A 17041-nucleotide genomic window follows, 5' to 3' on the forward strand; every position below is an offset into this window, starting at 1 on the left:
GGCTGTCGCTGGCCACACACCTGTTTACAGAACCGCAGGAATCCGATGGAGTAGGTCTTTCCCCAGAGGCAGCACGTGCCGTACATACAGCTGGACCTGGGAATGACAAGTAGAGAGGGCTGGGGCCAGGGGCTGGGGTGGTCTGTGTGCCCACCCAGGGGGTGCGTGGGTATGGTCTATGTGTCTACCCAGGGTGTGGGTGAGGCTGGGAGTTGCCCACATGGGGCTCAGGAAGCTGTCATACTCACTCAATGGCCTTCCCTCTGATCTCAGACATGATGGCACTCTCTCCCCCGAGGTACTCATAGCACAAGCTCAGGAAGTTATAGATGACAAAGGCTGCGAAAAGTCAGCAGAGCGGTCACTCAGAACAGAGCGGCAAGCCAAGGGCTGAGCTGCAGTGACACTTAGCCCTGCAGTCGTCTGATGACCTCTGACCTTTCAGGATACAGGGCAGCATAGAGCTGGGGTGAAGAACCACATGCCCCTGGGCCAGACTGTCCAGCTGTGGACCATGGCTCTACCGATTAGGAGCTGTGTGGCTTTAGGCCGGGTTCTCAAGCTCTCTGTGCCTGTTTCCTCAGCTGTGAACTGGGGACAATGGCCTCCTCAGCCTGCTGTGGGGCGAAGAGCAGCAACTATATGAGGCCCTGCTGACAGCTGAATTCCCTGGACATGCTCCCGTGCGCTCAGTGAGTGGTGTGACGCTCACTCCAGAGCACCCTGCAGGGAGTTGCTGAGTCCTACCCCAGTACAAGCTGAAGGCCTGGGACCTGCAGCCAGCACTGCAGGGATGAAGGTCAGGGGCTGGATGTGGCCTCTGGCTCTCCAGCATTATCACCTATGGCAAAGGCCAGGGCAGGCCACAGGCCTACGCTCACACTGGCTCTCACAGGACCTCCCCCTGGCAGGACAGAAAAGGAACCTTTCTTGAAATGGATTCTCCCAGAGAAGCCACAGGACCCAACACCACTTCCCCTTGGGAGGACATGTCGCCCACCAGAGCTTACACCCTTCCCTTTCTGTGCAGTGTGAGCCTGGGCTGCTGGTCCACCACAGCCATACCCAGCTCTGACTGAAAGGCTCACTCCCGCTGCGCTCCACTCTCAGCTCAAGACTGTCACCTTAGCAAGTACACAGAACAACCAGTGCTGTTTCACTGCCAACAATCACTAGTGTGTCACTAATAAATTCATCAATTCTCAGAGAAAGGAGACGAGAACAACCTCCTCAGACATGACTGATTGATCAAATCAGGTCCCCTGACTACCTGTTAAAATCCACTCCCTTTGGTAGTAAATATTTAAACTCCTCCTGAGGTTTCTACCCATCCCTCTCGGATGGACGAAAGACACACACAGCCTTTATACTTACAATACACGTTAATCAGTACAATAGCTGGGCAGAAGAGACATAGGTGGGGTTTAGGCTTTGCGGGTTTGGGGTCAGAGGAGGAACGTGAAGGGGGAGAAGAGGAGGGCATGAGGAAGAAGTGGCCATGGGTTAGATGAGCCAGAAGAACATGGTTCTGAGGGCTGGCTGATTGAAGTTATGAGCAGCCCAGACGAAACACAGTAAGTAACTCGGATTATCGATAGCAAAGTAGATTCTAACATCGAGGAGGGTAAGCAGCTGCCCAGCTCTTGTGCTGCTTAAGGCTTATTAAAACTATAAAGGCTGTGTGTGTTTTTTTATCTGGGAAGTCAATAACCCCGGGCCAGGATTAAAGTAATTTCTACAACACTTTTCCTAGGAAAATATAGGCTCACACAGAACAGACCCAACAATAGCATTTACACAAGAATGCATCTACACAGGCCGGAAACAGAAAAGGGAGGCTGACGTGTGACCAGGAATGGGTGCAATTCAGGCAGTAGGCTGCCATCCTGCTACATTCTCAATGTGGCTCCAGACCTGGTCTCTACGAAGGCAATATCTACCACAGCCTGCACGCCAGGTCGTGTGTTAGGCCAGGGACACATTAGCAATCATGGGACCCACAGTCCAGAGGGAAGGGATGGTCTCACCTACTCCTGCCCTGGTCTGCTGGATATCTAGAACTTTCTGTTCCATTCTAGATACCACATGTCAAGTCACAGACAAGAGAATGCCATCAGGAAGGGAGAATGAGGGTCACAATGAAACCTGGAGGCTTGTCCACACAGTAGACGGGTGCCTCACCATCTCATGGCAGATCCCACAAGGACTTCACTTGACAGAACGGACACACCTTTCTCCCTTCTTGCTTTTCAGGACAGGGGCTCATCATGGAGCTGAGGCTGGCCCCAAACTGGCAGAGATCTTTTGGGCTCTGTCTCCCAAACATGCTGAATTACAGGCACGTGCCAGCACACCTGATTTGGAAAAATACTTTCTAGTGAACATTGTCATGGGAGAGGGAGATCTGAGCCCCCAGTTGGTCAATAGAACCAAGTATCAGAAGCAGACCCCCCAGCAGGGACTGTGATCCCACTAGCCCTCGCTCACTGGCAGCTTCTCTAGCCAGTAACTACCTAGCCAGGAGGTTACAGTCCACTCAGTGTCCTAGCTATAGTTCCTGCAAACAAAAAGCTACAACATCCAGCTCAGGGCTTCAGAAGAACCTGCTCGGAAGTGTCCCTGCAGCTGTGCCCCCGGCCAGGAGTTATACACTCTTCAATATACAGCACTGACTACCATCTACGACACAGTAGGTACCTTGTACAGAACTGATGGTCCCCAGTGCATCTGGCTGCGCCAAGCTCTCTCCTCTGTTAAACTTGAGCACCTTCCGCTGGTCTCGGCCTCTCCTACACAGAAACTCTGTGTTGATTGGAGAGACCAAGCTATCTGGGGCATTCGGGTAACTGAGGATAGGTTTGGACAACTGCCATCTGTGGACTAGAGGACTTTCTGCTTGGTTCACCAAGCCTCAGAACATCCCTCCCCATTTTTCAGGGGCACGTGGGCAATCGCTGTACAGTGGACCAAGCCTGGTGGACAGGGGACCTGCCCTGTGTAAATGTGCCCAATTCCAAGCTGCTCCCTAGCCCTCCTCTGGGGTGTCTCCTCATCCTTTCCCGGCACCGCACAGGCTGCTTCTGACTCCTCTTCCTTCAGGCCTCTCTCTCCCTTTACTCAGATCCACTGAGCTCTTATACTTCTTGTTTGTGAGCTGTGGCCAGTGGTGCTGTTACCCATCAGGGTGTCCTACTGGCAGCAAACCGGCTTATGACTCTCTTTTTAAGTTACATTCGTGTGTGTGTGTGTGTGTGTGTGTGTGTGTGTGTATGTGTGTGTGTGTGTGTGTGTAGATCTGAAGAGTTCGCAGCAGTCAGGCCTCACCTTTCATCACATGGATCCTACAGAGGCATTCCAGACATCAGCCTTGCCAGCAAACATCTTTACCCATTGAACTGCCTCCCTGGCTCCCGTCCTAAGCTCTTCGTTCATTCACTGTAGCCTCTCTGTCATAAAAGATGGTTCATTTGGGGCTACGTGTCAAGATTCAGTGTATCTAGAACACTCTGGGGCCAGGTGTGACGTCGCAAAGCCGTGCAAGGGAGGCTGAGGCACAGGGATCACGGATTTGAGGCCAGCCTGGGCTACACAGTGAGACCTCTCTCAACAACAAGAATCTGAACTCTGAAGTGGGGTGCGCTCCCCTCCTTCACCAGGCCCGGCATAAGTCAAATCCTGGCTGCAAAGACCCAGGCAGGCAGGTGCCTGGCGCTTTGTCACCATTGGGTCCTCCTGGGCAGCCCCGTTTTCACACTGCGTAATGGCTGTGCGATGCACACTCGCCCTGGTCCTGGGGGAGGGAAGAACGTGCTAATGATAAGGGAGAACCTGGGGTAAGCTGTGAACGCCACACAAACTCTTGTAACAAAATATGTGGTAGGGAGCAGAGGACGCTGCATCTCCAACTCTGGCCCCCCAGTCTCTCAGGCTCTTAGCTCATCCCAAGCCCATCAGACACCAAACCCGCGGCGATCAGCTCACACCCCAGCCCCGTGGTCTATCCCAGCTCGGTGTGAACCACAGCCCTCATCAGATGGGTGCTGTATGGAGCCAGGGCATCCTAGGACAGGCACCCAGTATCTCTGAAACTCAGTCCTTGCCAGGTTGCTAACTAAACAATAAAATTTAAACAATTAAATAATTGTTTAACCTTAAAGAAAAATATCAAAGACACAAACAAGGAAAGGTCTCAGGCCCTGAGTCGGGGGTTCACGCCCACAAGGCCTCCCCCGGCACAGTGACCACTACTCTATCTTTAGTAAGGTTTTGGAACTTTGAGGTTGAAAGCAAGATCTTAAAAGCCTAAAAAAATATGCAAGCAGCTAGGCAGGGTCAGAATCCAGCTGACTCCCTAAAGGCAGCAGTAGGAGCAGTGAGAAGAAGCCTGCAGGACCCAGAGAACAATTTCCACCCTTGAGGTGTAGTCCCTTCCGAAAGATGTCAATCACAGAGCCATCCACTAAAGACACTTCAGGCTTCCTTACCAGCATCCCATGGGCAGCTTTCTCAGGAGCCTGGTAGAAGATGAGCCCCAACTAACAGAGAGAACAAACCACAAATGAAGGAGAAACAGGGACAGGTGACCCACACAGCACAGGGGAAGCCAACACAGGTCTAAGAATGATTGTGACTGGCAACCTGGGTGACAGCAGAGGTGGCCTTGAAAGCTGGCAGTGCTGAGTGCAGAGAGCCTGGTCAAAGCAAAGCCAGTGCTAACAGATTCACACAGGGCCGCCATTCGGAAAGCGGGACTGGTTATTTAAAACTCGGTTGTAGTGGTCAGGGATAAGTGAGGGATAAGCACAGAAAACCGAGCAAACCCCAAATTAAGACAAGTAGCAAAGCCCAGGTTTCTACACAGAAAGGACAGAGGGCTGCAAGCACCGCCCTCAGGAGTGGAGGCAGGAGTGCACGCACTGCATAAGGGGCTGCATAAGGACCTGCCCCAAACCAAAGGAAATGAAAGGAAAAGAGGAGGGGGCAGGGAGCGCAGTGCAAGGCTCAGCTCTGGGCAGCATTTAAACGCACATTCTAAACGCACACCTAGAGAAAACTGTAGTCTAGTTCCCCAGCATGGTGAGGATAAGAGACGTGTTTGTATGTGTGCCTGTGCGTGCATGTGTGTGTGCTTTTTTAGGTATGTTACAAGAGATCTAAGGGGAAATACAGAAGGGATAGGTGAGAGTGAGGGTCAGGTGCTGTGCTCTGTTTGTAAATGTCCTGGGAGATGACAGGCCAGAGACAACAGCGTTGCTAGGAGATGGATGGCAGACTTCCTGAGCTGGTGGTGGAGCTGGTTGGGGCAGGTGGGAGGAACAAAGGGGCTTCAGAAGTGCTGCTACTCTGGGGTGTTGTTGAGTGAGGACCGCCTGGTAGCTCCCCTCCTGTGTCCCCATGTACTACAGGTCCTATCTTCAGGGCCCTTAGACTACACAGGACACACAGACACCAACACACACACACACACACACACACACACACACACACACACACACACACAAACACAGACAAGGACACATATGCAGCAAGAAACAACTTTCTGTTTCTAAAAGAACCAGGGGAGCAGATGCTGGTCCTGGTGACTGGGAAGGGAGGAGCTGGCACCTGCAGGGAGGAGCTGGTCCAGGTGCCCAGATCCTCCCTTCCCAGCCAGAGGCTCCCCAGGGGTTTTCTGCTTTCAGGAATATCAAGCACAGTGGAACACCTGCCTCCCCATATTCTCTCCTGGAAGGAACCTTTTTGAGCACTGGCCAGGAGGACGGTACTGGGGAGTCAACTGCAGCCCCACAGAAGGGTTGGGCAGGGCCCCTCATTCCTCCAACACACACACACACACACACACACACACACACACACACACACACGGACTAGATTGGGGATGTATTTTTGTGCCTGCTTAGCCTCTAGAAAGTCCTGGGTTCCATGTCCAGCACCACATAAAACCAAGTATGGTAACATATACCTTTAATCCCAACACTTGGGAGGCAGAGGCAGGAGGATATCTGTGTTCGAGGTCAACCTGGTCTACAGAACAAGTTTCAGGACAGCCAGGGAGGGCTACACAGAGAAACCATGTTTCAGGGGCACGGGAGTTTGAGGCTAGGGCTGGAGAGATGGCTAAGCAGCTAAGAGCATGGGCTGATCTTCCAGAGCATCATCCTGGCTTTCAGTTCACAGAGCCTTCTTCTGGCCTCCTCAGGCACTACATACACACGGTGCCCAGACATACATACACACCAGCAAACATTCATACACATAAAAGGTAGACAGAGAGTCAAAGAATATAGGTCACACTGGGCAGTGGTGGCTCACGCCTTTAATCCCAGCACTTGGGAGGCAGAGGCAGGCAGATTTCTGAGTTCAAGGCCAGCCTGGTCTACAGAGTGAGTTCCAGGACAGCCAGGGCTATACAGAGGAACTCTGTCGTGAAAAACAAAAACAAAAACAAAAAAACAAAGGCTATAAGGTTACACCTCAATCCCAGAACTAAAGAGGTAGACATAGGCCGATCTCTATGAGCTCCAGGTCAGTCAGAGATATAGCATGAGACACTGATACCTGCTCCCTGCTCTCCCCACTAACCAAAAAGTCTGAGGCCAGCCCAGGCTACATGAGATCTTCTCTCAAAGGGGGAGGGGATAGTGCTGTCACGTGCCTGGCTCTGTTCCCACGGAGTGAAGCCTCCTCTCAGGGCTGTATCCACTGAAGGAACAGACAGTGCAGGGACAAGGATATGACATTGGTGAAGAGACAAGATGAGGGTCAGTCCCACTCGGGGCTGGAAAATCAGACCACGCCAGCTCCTAACACCGAGGAACTACCTACTGCTGAGCTGGGGTGGAGGCTGATGTGTCTCCTAAAGAGGTTGTGGTAGGGGACACAGAAATAAGGGGGAATGTGTCAGAAGGCGCTAAGGAGGGGGTGCCAGTCCTTTCCTTTGAGGCGTAACAGAGCATCACAGGGGGACACATGGGCTTGCAGGCCAGCTGTGTAAATCCTCCCCCAATACCCATGGTTCCTATCCATAGATGGATCATTTAGAAGTTGCCAACCAGGCTAGAGAAGCCAGAGATGAGAAATAAACGAATCAGAGGTAGAGCTCCTGCCTCGAGGCATCTGTGAAGGCGTCTTGGGATCCCCCAAACCAAACCATGTCTGTAAGCAGAGACTTGGGTTACATGTGGATGGTTACCCGTCCATTAGCGACAGATGGACAGCCAGGTGGGGAAGAGGGATCCAGATCTATCCTTGTGAGGTTGGTCCAGAGGCTCCTGAGAGACTGAGGAATGACGTGCCAGCCTCAGGTCCTAGAGATGAACGAGGGATGTGCACCCCCCTGGCCCCAAGGCCCCCACTCCCCAACCTTCCTCCCAAGCCCCGCTCCAAGGTGTGCTCACCCTCATAGCAGTCTCGGACGGTGCCGAAGTACACGTAGTACTGGTCATTGGTGAAGAAGAGGAGGCTGAGCCAGGAGTCGAAGGCGTAGATGGGCACGATGAAGAGGATGCGCACGATGTGGCGCTGCTCATTGGGACGGCTGTAGCAGCGCAGATGCATGTAGATCTGAGGGAGGGCACTAAGTCAGCCAAGTCCCACTACTACCACAGCTGCCTCCCACCTGCCTGTCTGCCCTCTTCCTCCTGCCTGCTCCATGGGAAGAGGATGGCTCCTGACATCTGTCTCTACCCTTCCTTGCTCTATGGGCTGATGCAAGTTACCCACCCTGAGCCTCAATCCTGCTCTGGAAAACTAGATGACAAACCTTCCATCGTGAGAGTCCAATCAAAGTGACCACATAAAGCCGGTGTGACACTATCTACAGGCCACCTTCAGCTACAGGGGACAGTAGGGCCACAGTGTTGTTGAAGTTGCGGTCCTCAATGTGTGCTCCTGTCATTCTGCCTCCCCAAAGCCAAGTTCCCAAGGTCTCACAGCAGCAGCAGCACTGAGTTAGCTGAAGGGCTGATCAAGGGCGAGTTGAAGCCACCTGGCTGTGGCCACTCTGCCTTGTCCCTTCACAGATGCTAGAGAGGGTGGGGTACTCGAGAGCCTCCCTCTGGAGGACCTGGACACACTTCCAGGCTGTGTGGCCATAGTGGTGTGCTCACACTATGCCCAATCCGCTGAACTAAGGCAGCACTGACTGCAATATCCCCAGGGAGGCAGGAGAAGGCAGTGCAACTCTGGGGAAGCAGAGCTAAGGGCGCAGCCCGACTCTCATGACATCACTCTTGGCCCAGCCCAGGCCAGCCCTGACTAAGGAAAAGGACAAAACATTTCCATCCGCTGTGAGCCAATTTCCTTGGCCACTAATGGATCTGAAAGAGACTGAGATGCACGGCAGCTGGTGAGGGGCTGCCAGGGGCCTGAGCAGACTCATCCAACCCTCTACATGGGAATCCAGCAAGCTCCTCCTTGGGCACCCAACCTCCCCTGAGGGCGAAAGGACAGGAAACAGGAGACCTGACTTCTCTTCCTGAGCTGCCACCAGCTCCTCAGCCACCTCCCTCAGGCTCCCAATAATGTCTAACTGCAACCGTTCCGTGGCTTCGGCTGCATATGTGCGTGGCCAGCAGATTCTGAGCAGGTCGTAGCAGACAAGCATCTGTGTGTCTCCTCACAATCCCGATGCTCCAGTTGCTACTGGACTGGAGGTGAATCCAAAGCCACCACCTGCTTGCAGGGGAGCTGGGGTGCGGGAGAGAACCCCAGGAAGCAGGGCTTACGCTCCTTGCCTGGCCGGCCTGAAGCATCCTTTGTGGAACTAGAAACCACTTGGGACACTAAGGATGTTCCCCCATCACACCAAGGTACCTGGTGGCAAGTGATGAGCAGAGCTGTCCACACAAAGAAGCCGGAGATGGCCTGGGCGGCAGTGGTCATCAGGAACACAGGGTGCTCCATGGCTGTGGGGCTGCCCTCGGGGGTGGCAGAGACGCTAGGTGAAGCTGTTGTGGTTGTGGGTGACGCTGGGTCTGGGGCCAGCGCGGCCCCCCTCACTGTCATGGTTCCCAGCAGCAGCAGGCTCCCTGAGAGGATCTCGTGCCGTGAGTGACGGGCTGGCCTAGGGAAGAAACGGGAATAAGCGAGCGAGCGGTGGTGTGCTGTGAACAACCCTTCCAGGTCTGCATCATGGGCCTAGCCATGCCCCTGCTCAGCCCTTGCCCTGGCATCTCTGGGCCAATACACAATGGCCTGTGATGTTCTGAGACCTTTGTCACCTCAATCTTCCATAGTAAGTTAGGAGGCCAGAACATGGCTGGGAAGCAGGGTACAGAAGAGTGCTGACCTACAACTGCTAACAACAGCTTGACCACTGCTACCCTGCCAGTCCCTAAGTACTGTTGCCACAAGCTGGAGTCCTCACGTGGCACACGGAACTGTCCCATGGGCCTCTTTTCACTCTCCTATTTTTTTTTCTTTCAAGATTTATTTATTTATTATATGTAAGTACACTGTAGCTGCCCTCAGACACTCCAGAAGAGGGCGTCAGATCTCATAACGGAGCATGCATGTGGTTGCTGGGATTTGAACTTGGGACCTTCGGAACAGCAGTCAGTGCTCTCAACCACTGAGCCATCTCGCCAGCCCCTTGTCACCCTCCTTTAGAGGCTATGTATAGCCTAGGCAGGCCTTGAGTTCAAATCCTCAGTGAGTGAGGATAAAAGGCCTGTGCTGCGCTGATGTGACAGAATGGCTTTTCTTGTGGTTGCTGCTGTTTGGTTTTTGTTCTTCTGAGACAGGCTTTCTCTGTGTAGCCCTGGCTGTCCTAGAACTCACTCTTTAGACCAGGCTGGCCTTGAACTCTCAGAAATCCGCCTGCCTCTGCCTCCCAAGTGCTGGGATTAAAGGTGTGCTCCACCACTGTCAGGCTTGGCAAAGCTGTTTTATTGCTATGGGAATCTACCTGAAGGGCCTGGCTTTTGAGATTTCTCTCAGACTTCCATAATGGCTAACAGTCACTCAATCCTTCGGGTCCCAGCTGTGCTATCTGGGACATAAAGTTATGGCTTATCTTCAAATTTCAAACTATAAAACCTAGGACTTCACACATGCCAGGAAAGTACTCTATCTCTGCCCCCGCCCCACCCCCACCTCAGAGAAATCATCTTCTAACTCAATGTAGGAATCCACTTTCCCAAAACCCTGCCCAGACACTTCCCCAACCGGATACTCCAGGCCATTTCACATGCCCTAGCTATTCTCTAAGGAACACAGGGTCTGCGTTCGGTCCACGGGTCTCTCTTCCTGCCTGCTCAGAGGCAGTAAGTCCCCTATTCTCATCTTTGAATCTCCAGCACCAAGTCCAGCAGCCAAGCGATCTCTAATGCTCAGCCTCATTACCAGCTTTCGATCTGCATCTCCAGAGATGGTGAGTGAGGTGGGCCACACAAGAGCATGGCAGAACTGAGGAACGTCAAGGGACTTTCCGGTGGGAAAGCGAAACCAAGGGAAGATGGCATCTCTGAGGAAACAAAGCCTTTCTATGTCTAGACAGAGCTAGGGTCCCATCTGAAATGGAGACGTCATCCTCACGCAGCCCAGAGGAGAGCTGCTGACAGGTACCCACCACATGTCTGAAAATTGGGGCAAGGCTGGGCCAGAGACTAGAGCTACTTTCCAAGAACAAAGCTTTCCAGGAGCATCAGAATGCTCTTAAGGAGTGTGGTGCCCCAGATTGACAGCCACAGTGACAGCATTAGGAGGGGGGTCTTTGGAAGGTCAGGAGGGTAGAGTCCTCATGAAAGGGATCAGTACCCTGGTGTGAGACCCCTTCTCTACAACTTGAAGACAAAGAAGAGTTGCCTATGAACCAGAAATGAGCCCCACTGGACAGCGTGGTCAGTGCCTGGATCTCAACTGCCCAGCCTCTAGAACAGTGAGAAACAGGCTGGTTTCCAGCATTCTGTTATGGCAGCCAGAGGAGTCCAACTGCGCCTTCTACCCAGGCATCAGAGCCCTACAAGTCTCATCCTCCTCAGTGCTGCCACCTACTGACGGCGGTCAGTACTACCCAGCCATCAGGTGACCTGGAAGGCCAACTGCCCAAACCCCAGACTGCCAGTGACCCACTCTGCACCAGTGCGCGCACAGCTGAGAGGGGTGAGTGGGGAGAGAGACGGGGGGGGGGGGGGCTACTCTGCACCAGTGCACGCACGGCTGAGAGGGGTGAGTGGAGTGAGAGAGAGAGAGCGAGGGCACATCACAGACACTGGGAAGAAGCCTGATTGAAGCTTGAGTCCCCAGCTCCATCATCAGCCCAGGTGACCAACCTCACAGTCCCTTGCAAACCCCAAAGCTGACATCCAGGCCAGGATGTAGTGACCCCTCGTCTTTGTGGGGTCCAGACAACTCACACCTACCCTATGGTCCAGACCCCACCTTGCCCGGCTGTCCGCCCGCACTCCTGCTGGGCTCCCACTCACATCCAGCCTCCACATCTAGCTGTCAGAACACCGGGACCCAGGCAGAGCCCTTGGATTGCTCTCTTCCACATCGACAATCCCTAACCACCAACTAAAAGACAGATTCAAGACTCAAAAGCAGAGAAGGAATCTAAATTGGGAAACTGAAAAAAACGGAGAAGGTGTCTGTGTATGAGCACTGGTGGCAAGCTCTGGAGAGAGACGCCGTGGCAGCCTAATAATAGCTGCTGTAGGCATGGCTGCCAAGTTGAAAGCTAGCGCCTGAGACGTTTCTTTAGAAAGGTTTGCACCGTGAATCAACGTCTTTGCCTGTCACCCCAGATGAAAAGGATAAACATGGAGTGGGCAAAGAGACCCCTAAATCTCCAGCATTTCCTCCAAATATTATCTTATGTTTGTTTTCTTTCCCCTCATGGCAACTTTGAAGTGATATTATCTACATCTTGGAAACAGAATAAAGATGTGAAACTTGGCTTCCAGCCCCCTACCAAATGATTTGAAGGTTTCTAGAACATTCTCTCAGATCACAGTTAAAGCAATGTCCTCACTCTGGTCCCCTCAAAAGGCAGGTGTATCAGCTCCTCCACCCAGACCCAAGGCCCACATGGAGGCTGCCGACCACATCTGCAATCCAGTCCACAGCACCCTAAGCTCTGCACCTGCTCACAATGCGCACAGAGGGCGAGGGGAGCAGATCCTGGGACCCACTGCTTACAGGTGCACAGGCGAGAAGAGTACTGGGTCCCACTGTCCTATAGCTACAGACAGATGTCTTCCTGGGAGGGAGCACTCATGACCCAGATCCCAGAGCAAACAGCCCATTGGCTTGGTGGAGCACCTGGCCCCTGCGGCAGGGGGAACCGCAGCTGGTCTAGCACCCTCTAATCCGCATGGTCTCTGTGGCTTCCCTTTTAAATACAGTCCACGTTCCTCAAGGTGGGGAGGAAACATACAAGACGAGGCTTAGATTCCAACTGCTCTAGCAGATTCCAATTCTTTTTTGGGGGGAGGGGATAGGGGGTTCATCTGTGTGCATGTGTGCTTGTGTGTGCCTGCAGTTGTTTTTGAGAGTCTCTCGCTGGCCTGGGGCTTTCCAATTCAGCTCCCCCTTCTGTTTTTAACGTGGGTTCTGGAAACAAACTCCAAAACTCATTCTCGGTGGTTAGCACTTTAACCAAGAGCTGTTTCCCCAGCCCATGGCTCCCGGTCTTAGTTGAGCAACTGTCAAAATTCTGCCAAGGGTATGGCAGAGGGTGGTAGGGATCCAGTAGGGTCACTTCTCTGAGGAAATGTCCTGAAGCCTCTGGACCCTCATGATCTTGGGAAGACACGGCCTTGACCTTGAGGAGCCCAAAGCTCCACGCTCCTGCAGCACCACACTGCAATGTGGAGGTCACATCCGATCACGCTACACAGAGGCGACTGCCTGGGGGTCAGTGTGGTCAGGTGTCTGATGGGCAAGGATCTACCAGCAGCATCTAAACCCAGAAGAGTCTGAACATACTAACTTCAAGCTCTGAAGGTGCTGGGTGGGATTCCTGCCAGAGGAGTTCTACAGTGTTCCAGTGCAACTACGTCCGAGACGAGAGGGTTCTAGTCTACAGATGTCCCAAGGATAAATGGGCTTACAATTAGAAGTGACTATTTTAGGACTTGCAAGATGCTTGGGTAGAGGCACTTGCTGCCAAGCCTGATGACCTGAGTTCAGTCCCTGGAACTCACATAAAGGTGGAAGCTAATCCTCTGATCACTCCTCAATCAATCAATCAATCAATCTCTCTAATCTCTCTCTCTCCAAATCTTTCTCTCTCTCTTTCTCCAATTTCTCTCTCTCTCTCTCTCTCTCTCACACACACACACACACACACACACACACACACGCACACACATACACACACACACAGAGTAATAATAGCAATTATTATAATAAATAAAATAGCACTTTAAATGAACCTGGGCGTAACTGCAGGAAGTCTGACACAGACGGAACATGCGCACTGCAATGATCGACAGTGCACTTACAACTAAGCCTCGAGGGTGGCACCTGTCAAAACAATTGCAGCCTGGATAAAGGAGGAGAAAGCAGGAGATGAAGAGAAAGCATCTTGCGGGACAATACTGAAGGCTGGCTGTCCTCTGCTGATCTAAGATGACTATTGTTTAAAAGACTCTGCTGTGAAAGACATTGGTGTAAAATGTAAACAACCACCAATTAGTTTGTTTTTGCTTTGTCCTATCCTATTCTTATGACTGTGGACTTGTGTTCAGATCAATATTATTTGTATCACTTCATGCTAAACCTCAAACACATGCTTTCTGGTGGTGGTGGTGCTGCTGCTGCTGCTGCTGCCAGAGTATGACTAGGTGACCCTGGCTGGATTTGAACTCATAGAGCCCCATCTGTCACTGCTCTGAGAAAGGAGAGAAAAGAGTGAAATGTTAATACTGTGAGAGCTGCGGCACTGTGGAGTGGTGGGGTGTGTCTGCAGCACAAACCTGGGCAACAGTCAAAAGTTCAACTGTACCATCCAATCTGAAGAGAGCACTGGCTAGGTTGATAGCTGGTGTGCACATCATCAGACGATAGAGAAGAAAATGAAAACCACAGAGAGGTATCCCCAGAACTACACAATGAGAGACAGTGTTGATGCAAATGCTGGCAAGGAGGCAGAGAAACTGAACCTCACACACAGCGCTACACTGGCATGAAGATAAAGCAGAACACTGTCAAGCCATTTCTTATGCAACCATGCAGCTTGGTGTGGCAGCCCAGCCCAGTAGTCCCAGCCCTCAGGAGGCTGGGGCAGGTAGATTGCTTGAGCTTTGGTATTCATAATCAGTGCACCGGCCAGAACTGTCAAAATTTGATAAATCTGGAATCACCAGGAAGATGGGATTTTTAAGCCAGGCTGAAGGGGATTGGGTTAATTGATATGGAAAGACTTGCCCACTCTAGGTGACACCATTCCCTAAGCAGGAGATCTGACTGGTCTAACTGTGGAGAAAGCAGCTAAAAACAAGCACACATGTATTCACTGGCTTCTTTTGACTGCTAAAATGTTGACCAGCTGCTTCAAGCTCTAGATGCCTTGACATCTTTACCTTGATGGACTAGAACCAGGAACTCTTGAGCTATAATAAGCCCTTTCTCCCTTAAAAAGCCTGAGAATAGCCCAAATGTCTGTCAACAAGCGAATATAGAATAAACCACTACATCCAGATCTTAAGACTATTTCTCAGCATTAAAAAAGAGTGTCTGCCTGGTCATGGTGATAAACATCTTTAATCCCAGAGTTTGGGAGGCAGAGGCCAGTGGATCTCTGAGTTTGAGGCCAGACGGGTCTACAAGGTGAGTTCCAGGACAGCCAGAGCTATAGAATACAGGCTAAACCCTGTCTTGAAAGAAAAACAAAACAAAAACAAACAAACAAACAAACAAAAAAACAACAACCCACAGCCCCAACACTAAGAGAAAGAAGTCCTCTCTGTTAGGCAGAGCTATTCAAGACTCTTAAAACACTCAGCCTATTGCTAGTGCCCTCCAGAAGTGGAAGTTAAGCCCCTATTGCTAAAGACACCATATACCTCAAACACAGGGCCCAGAGTTCCCGAGCTGGAACTGGCCTGAATGCTTCCTCAAGAGCTAGCTTCCAGGCATTATATACAAGCTCTCAAAAGAGGATACAGGGGCTGAAAAGATCGCTCAGTGGTTAAGAGCACTGGCTGCTTTTCCAGAGGTCTTGAGTTCAATTCCCAGCAACCACAGGGTGACTCACAGATCCATCTGTAACAGGATTTGATGCCCTCTTCTGGCCTGCAGGTGTACATGCAATACAGAGAGAGCACTCATACAGTAAACAAACAAACAAACAAACAAACAAATTTATTAATTATATGAGTACACTGTAGCTGTATTCAGACACACCAGAAGAGGGCACCGGGTCCCATTTTTTTGGTTGTGAGACTCCATGTGGTTGCTAGGAAATGAACTCAGGACCTCTGGAAGAACAGCTAGTACTCTTAACCACTGAACCATCTCTCCAGACCAAATAAATAGATCTTAGAAGTGGGGAGGGGGGACGTGACCAACAATGGTCTTACCAGGCTATGATGCCCAGGAATCACCACAACAACCAGCACGGCACCACAACCCTACGGATTCGGTAATGGCACAAATACTGTGGCAGTGACCAACAGCTTTCTAACTGAACTTAAGACCTGCTCAAAACCAGAGACGTCACACAGTACTGGAAACCTAGCCAAAAGAAGGAATTTTTTTTTTTTTAAAGTAGCAATACATACAGCATTGGGCTGCCTGGAGAGCATTATGCTTAAAGTCGCCAATCCCAAAGTCAGAAAATGTCTGAGTCCGTTTATAGAACATTTTCAACATGACAGAGCTATAAAGGTGCAGCTGATGATGAAGAGGGCACAGTTGGCAGAGACCAGGGACAGTGAGAGGGAGTGTGGTGCAGGCAGGTTCCTCCAGTGACGAGAAGTCATGATGAGTCCATAGATCCACATGAAATGAGCCATGCAGAACTACACAGACACGTGCCCTCCCGGAGGTAACAATACAGAACCGAGTGAGCCTCTCAGCCCGGTCCCCACTGCGCTGCCCTCAGGGAACCACTCTGATGTAGTCAAGGAGGATGTCACCCATGGAAGGAGCCTGCACCTTCTACACCAGGTCTGAACCTCCTGTGGGTCTCAATTTGTTTCAGAGGGTTTGTTTTTGTATCTGGCTTTGTTTTCTGCTTTTAGATTTTTTTTTTAAGATTGTATTTTATGTGTATGAGTATTTTACCTGCATTAATGTTAGGTGCACCACATGTGGACCTGGTGCTCTTGGAGACCACAAGAGAGTGTCAGGTGCTCTGGAAGCACAGTTGCCACCAGATGGTTGTGGGCGCTGAGAAATGAACCTGGGTCTTCTGCAAGAGGAACAAGTGCTAACTGTTGAGTCCTCTCCCTCGCCTAAAATAGATCTTTAAAGTCTACAGCATGCAGAGATGCATACTGGCTTGTTACAAGGGTTAAAAAAATTACCATGGTGCTATATCTACACCCCCATCTCCACTGCCCGAGGCTGGCCTTAAATTCTTGTGTCCTGTGTTCAAGGGCTCCTCCTGTGCTGGGGCAGAGGTCAGTTGGTAGAGTGCTTACCTAGCATGCCTGAAGCCCTAGGTTTGGCTCTCAGCACCCCAGAGAATTGAAAACAGGGTTCAACATCATCTCCTGCTACAAAGCAAGTTCAAGGCCAGACTGGGCTCTATGAGATTCTATCTCAAGAAGGAAGAAAAAAAATCTTCCTGAGCAGCATCTCAGAGCCTAAGCCCAGCATCCAGCTTGGGGTGCTTTTTAAGGGAAGAGAGAAAGGTGAGTGAGGTCGGTCATACAGAAACCCAGTGTAGGGTGAGGGAGGGACGGCTCGTCAGCACGTAAGGAGCCGTCCATCATCAAACTTCCATAATGAAGGCAGAATATCAAAACCTCCGCCAAAGCTGAGACCCAGTGACCGAGCCAAGGCCCAAAGGAGAGACTGTCTCCCTATCTTGCAGAAAAGCATCTGAGTGGCAAAACCCGGGAAGGGAAAACTGAGGCTGGCCTCAGTG

General features: G+C 51.4%; 1 protein-coding gene, 1 long non-coding RNA gene and 1 other non-coding gene across 11 annotated transcripts in view; 1 reads left to right on the forward strand and 2 right to left on the reverse strand.

The window, feature by feature from the left end:
* Tmem184b (transmembrane protein 184b) overlaps nt 1-17041 on the reverse strand; it is a 42620-nt gene that overhangs the window by 8966 nt on the left and 16613 nt on the right. For 6 of the 9 annotated variants that reach the window (NM_172608.1, NM_001253819.1, XM_006520805.4 and 3 more), the window contains exons 2-5: nt 8815-9064; nt 7398-7563; nt 249-339; nt 21-96 (exon numbers count right to left, since the gene is read on the reverse strand). In NM_172608.1, the coding sequence (NP_766196.1) occupies nt 21-96; nt 249-339; nt 7398-7563; nt 8815-9006 (525 nt within the window). In that variant the 5' untranslated portion in view covers nt 9007-9064. Of the gene's footprint in view, nt 1-20; nt 97-248; nt 340-2697; nt 2790-7192; nt 7308-7397; nt 7564-7762; nt 7952-8814; nt 9065-17041 lie in introns of those variants that run through there. The other 3 variants (XM_030248501.1, XM_006520807.4, NM_001253820.1) reach the window with 3 other exon arrangements.
* Nucleotides 5579-5651, reverse strand: Mir1943 (microRNA 1943). Its single transcript, NR_035464.1, has one exon. It is a non-coding gene; the product is annotated as a microRNA 1943 (primary transcript).
* Nucleotides 9047-14647, forward strand: Gm52190. Its single transcript, XR_003951550.1, has 2 exons — nt 9047-11103; nt 13396-14647. It is a non-coding gene; the product is annotated as a predicted gene, 52190 (long non-coding RNA).

Source organism: Mus musculus, chromosome 15 (genome assembly GCF_000001635.26).
Source record: "Mus musculus strain C57BL/6J chromosome 15, GRCm38.p6 C57BL/6J".
Lineage (NCBI taxonomy): Eukaryota > Metazoa > Chordata > Mammalia > Rodentia > Muridae > Mus > Mus musculus.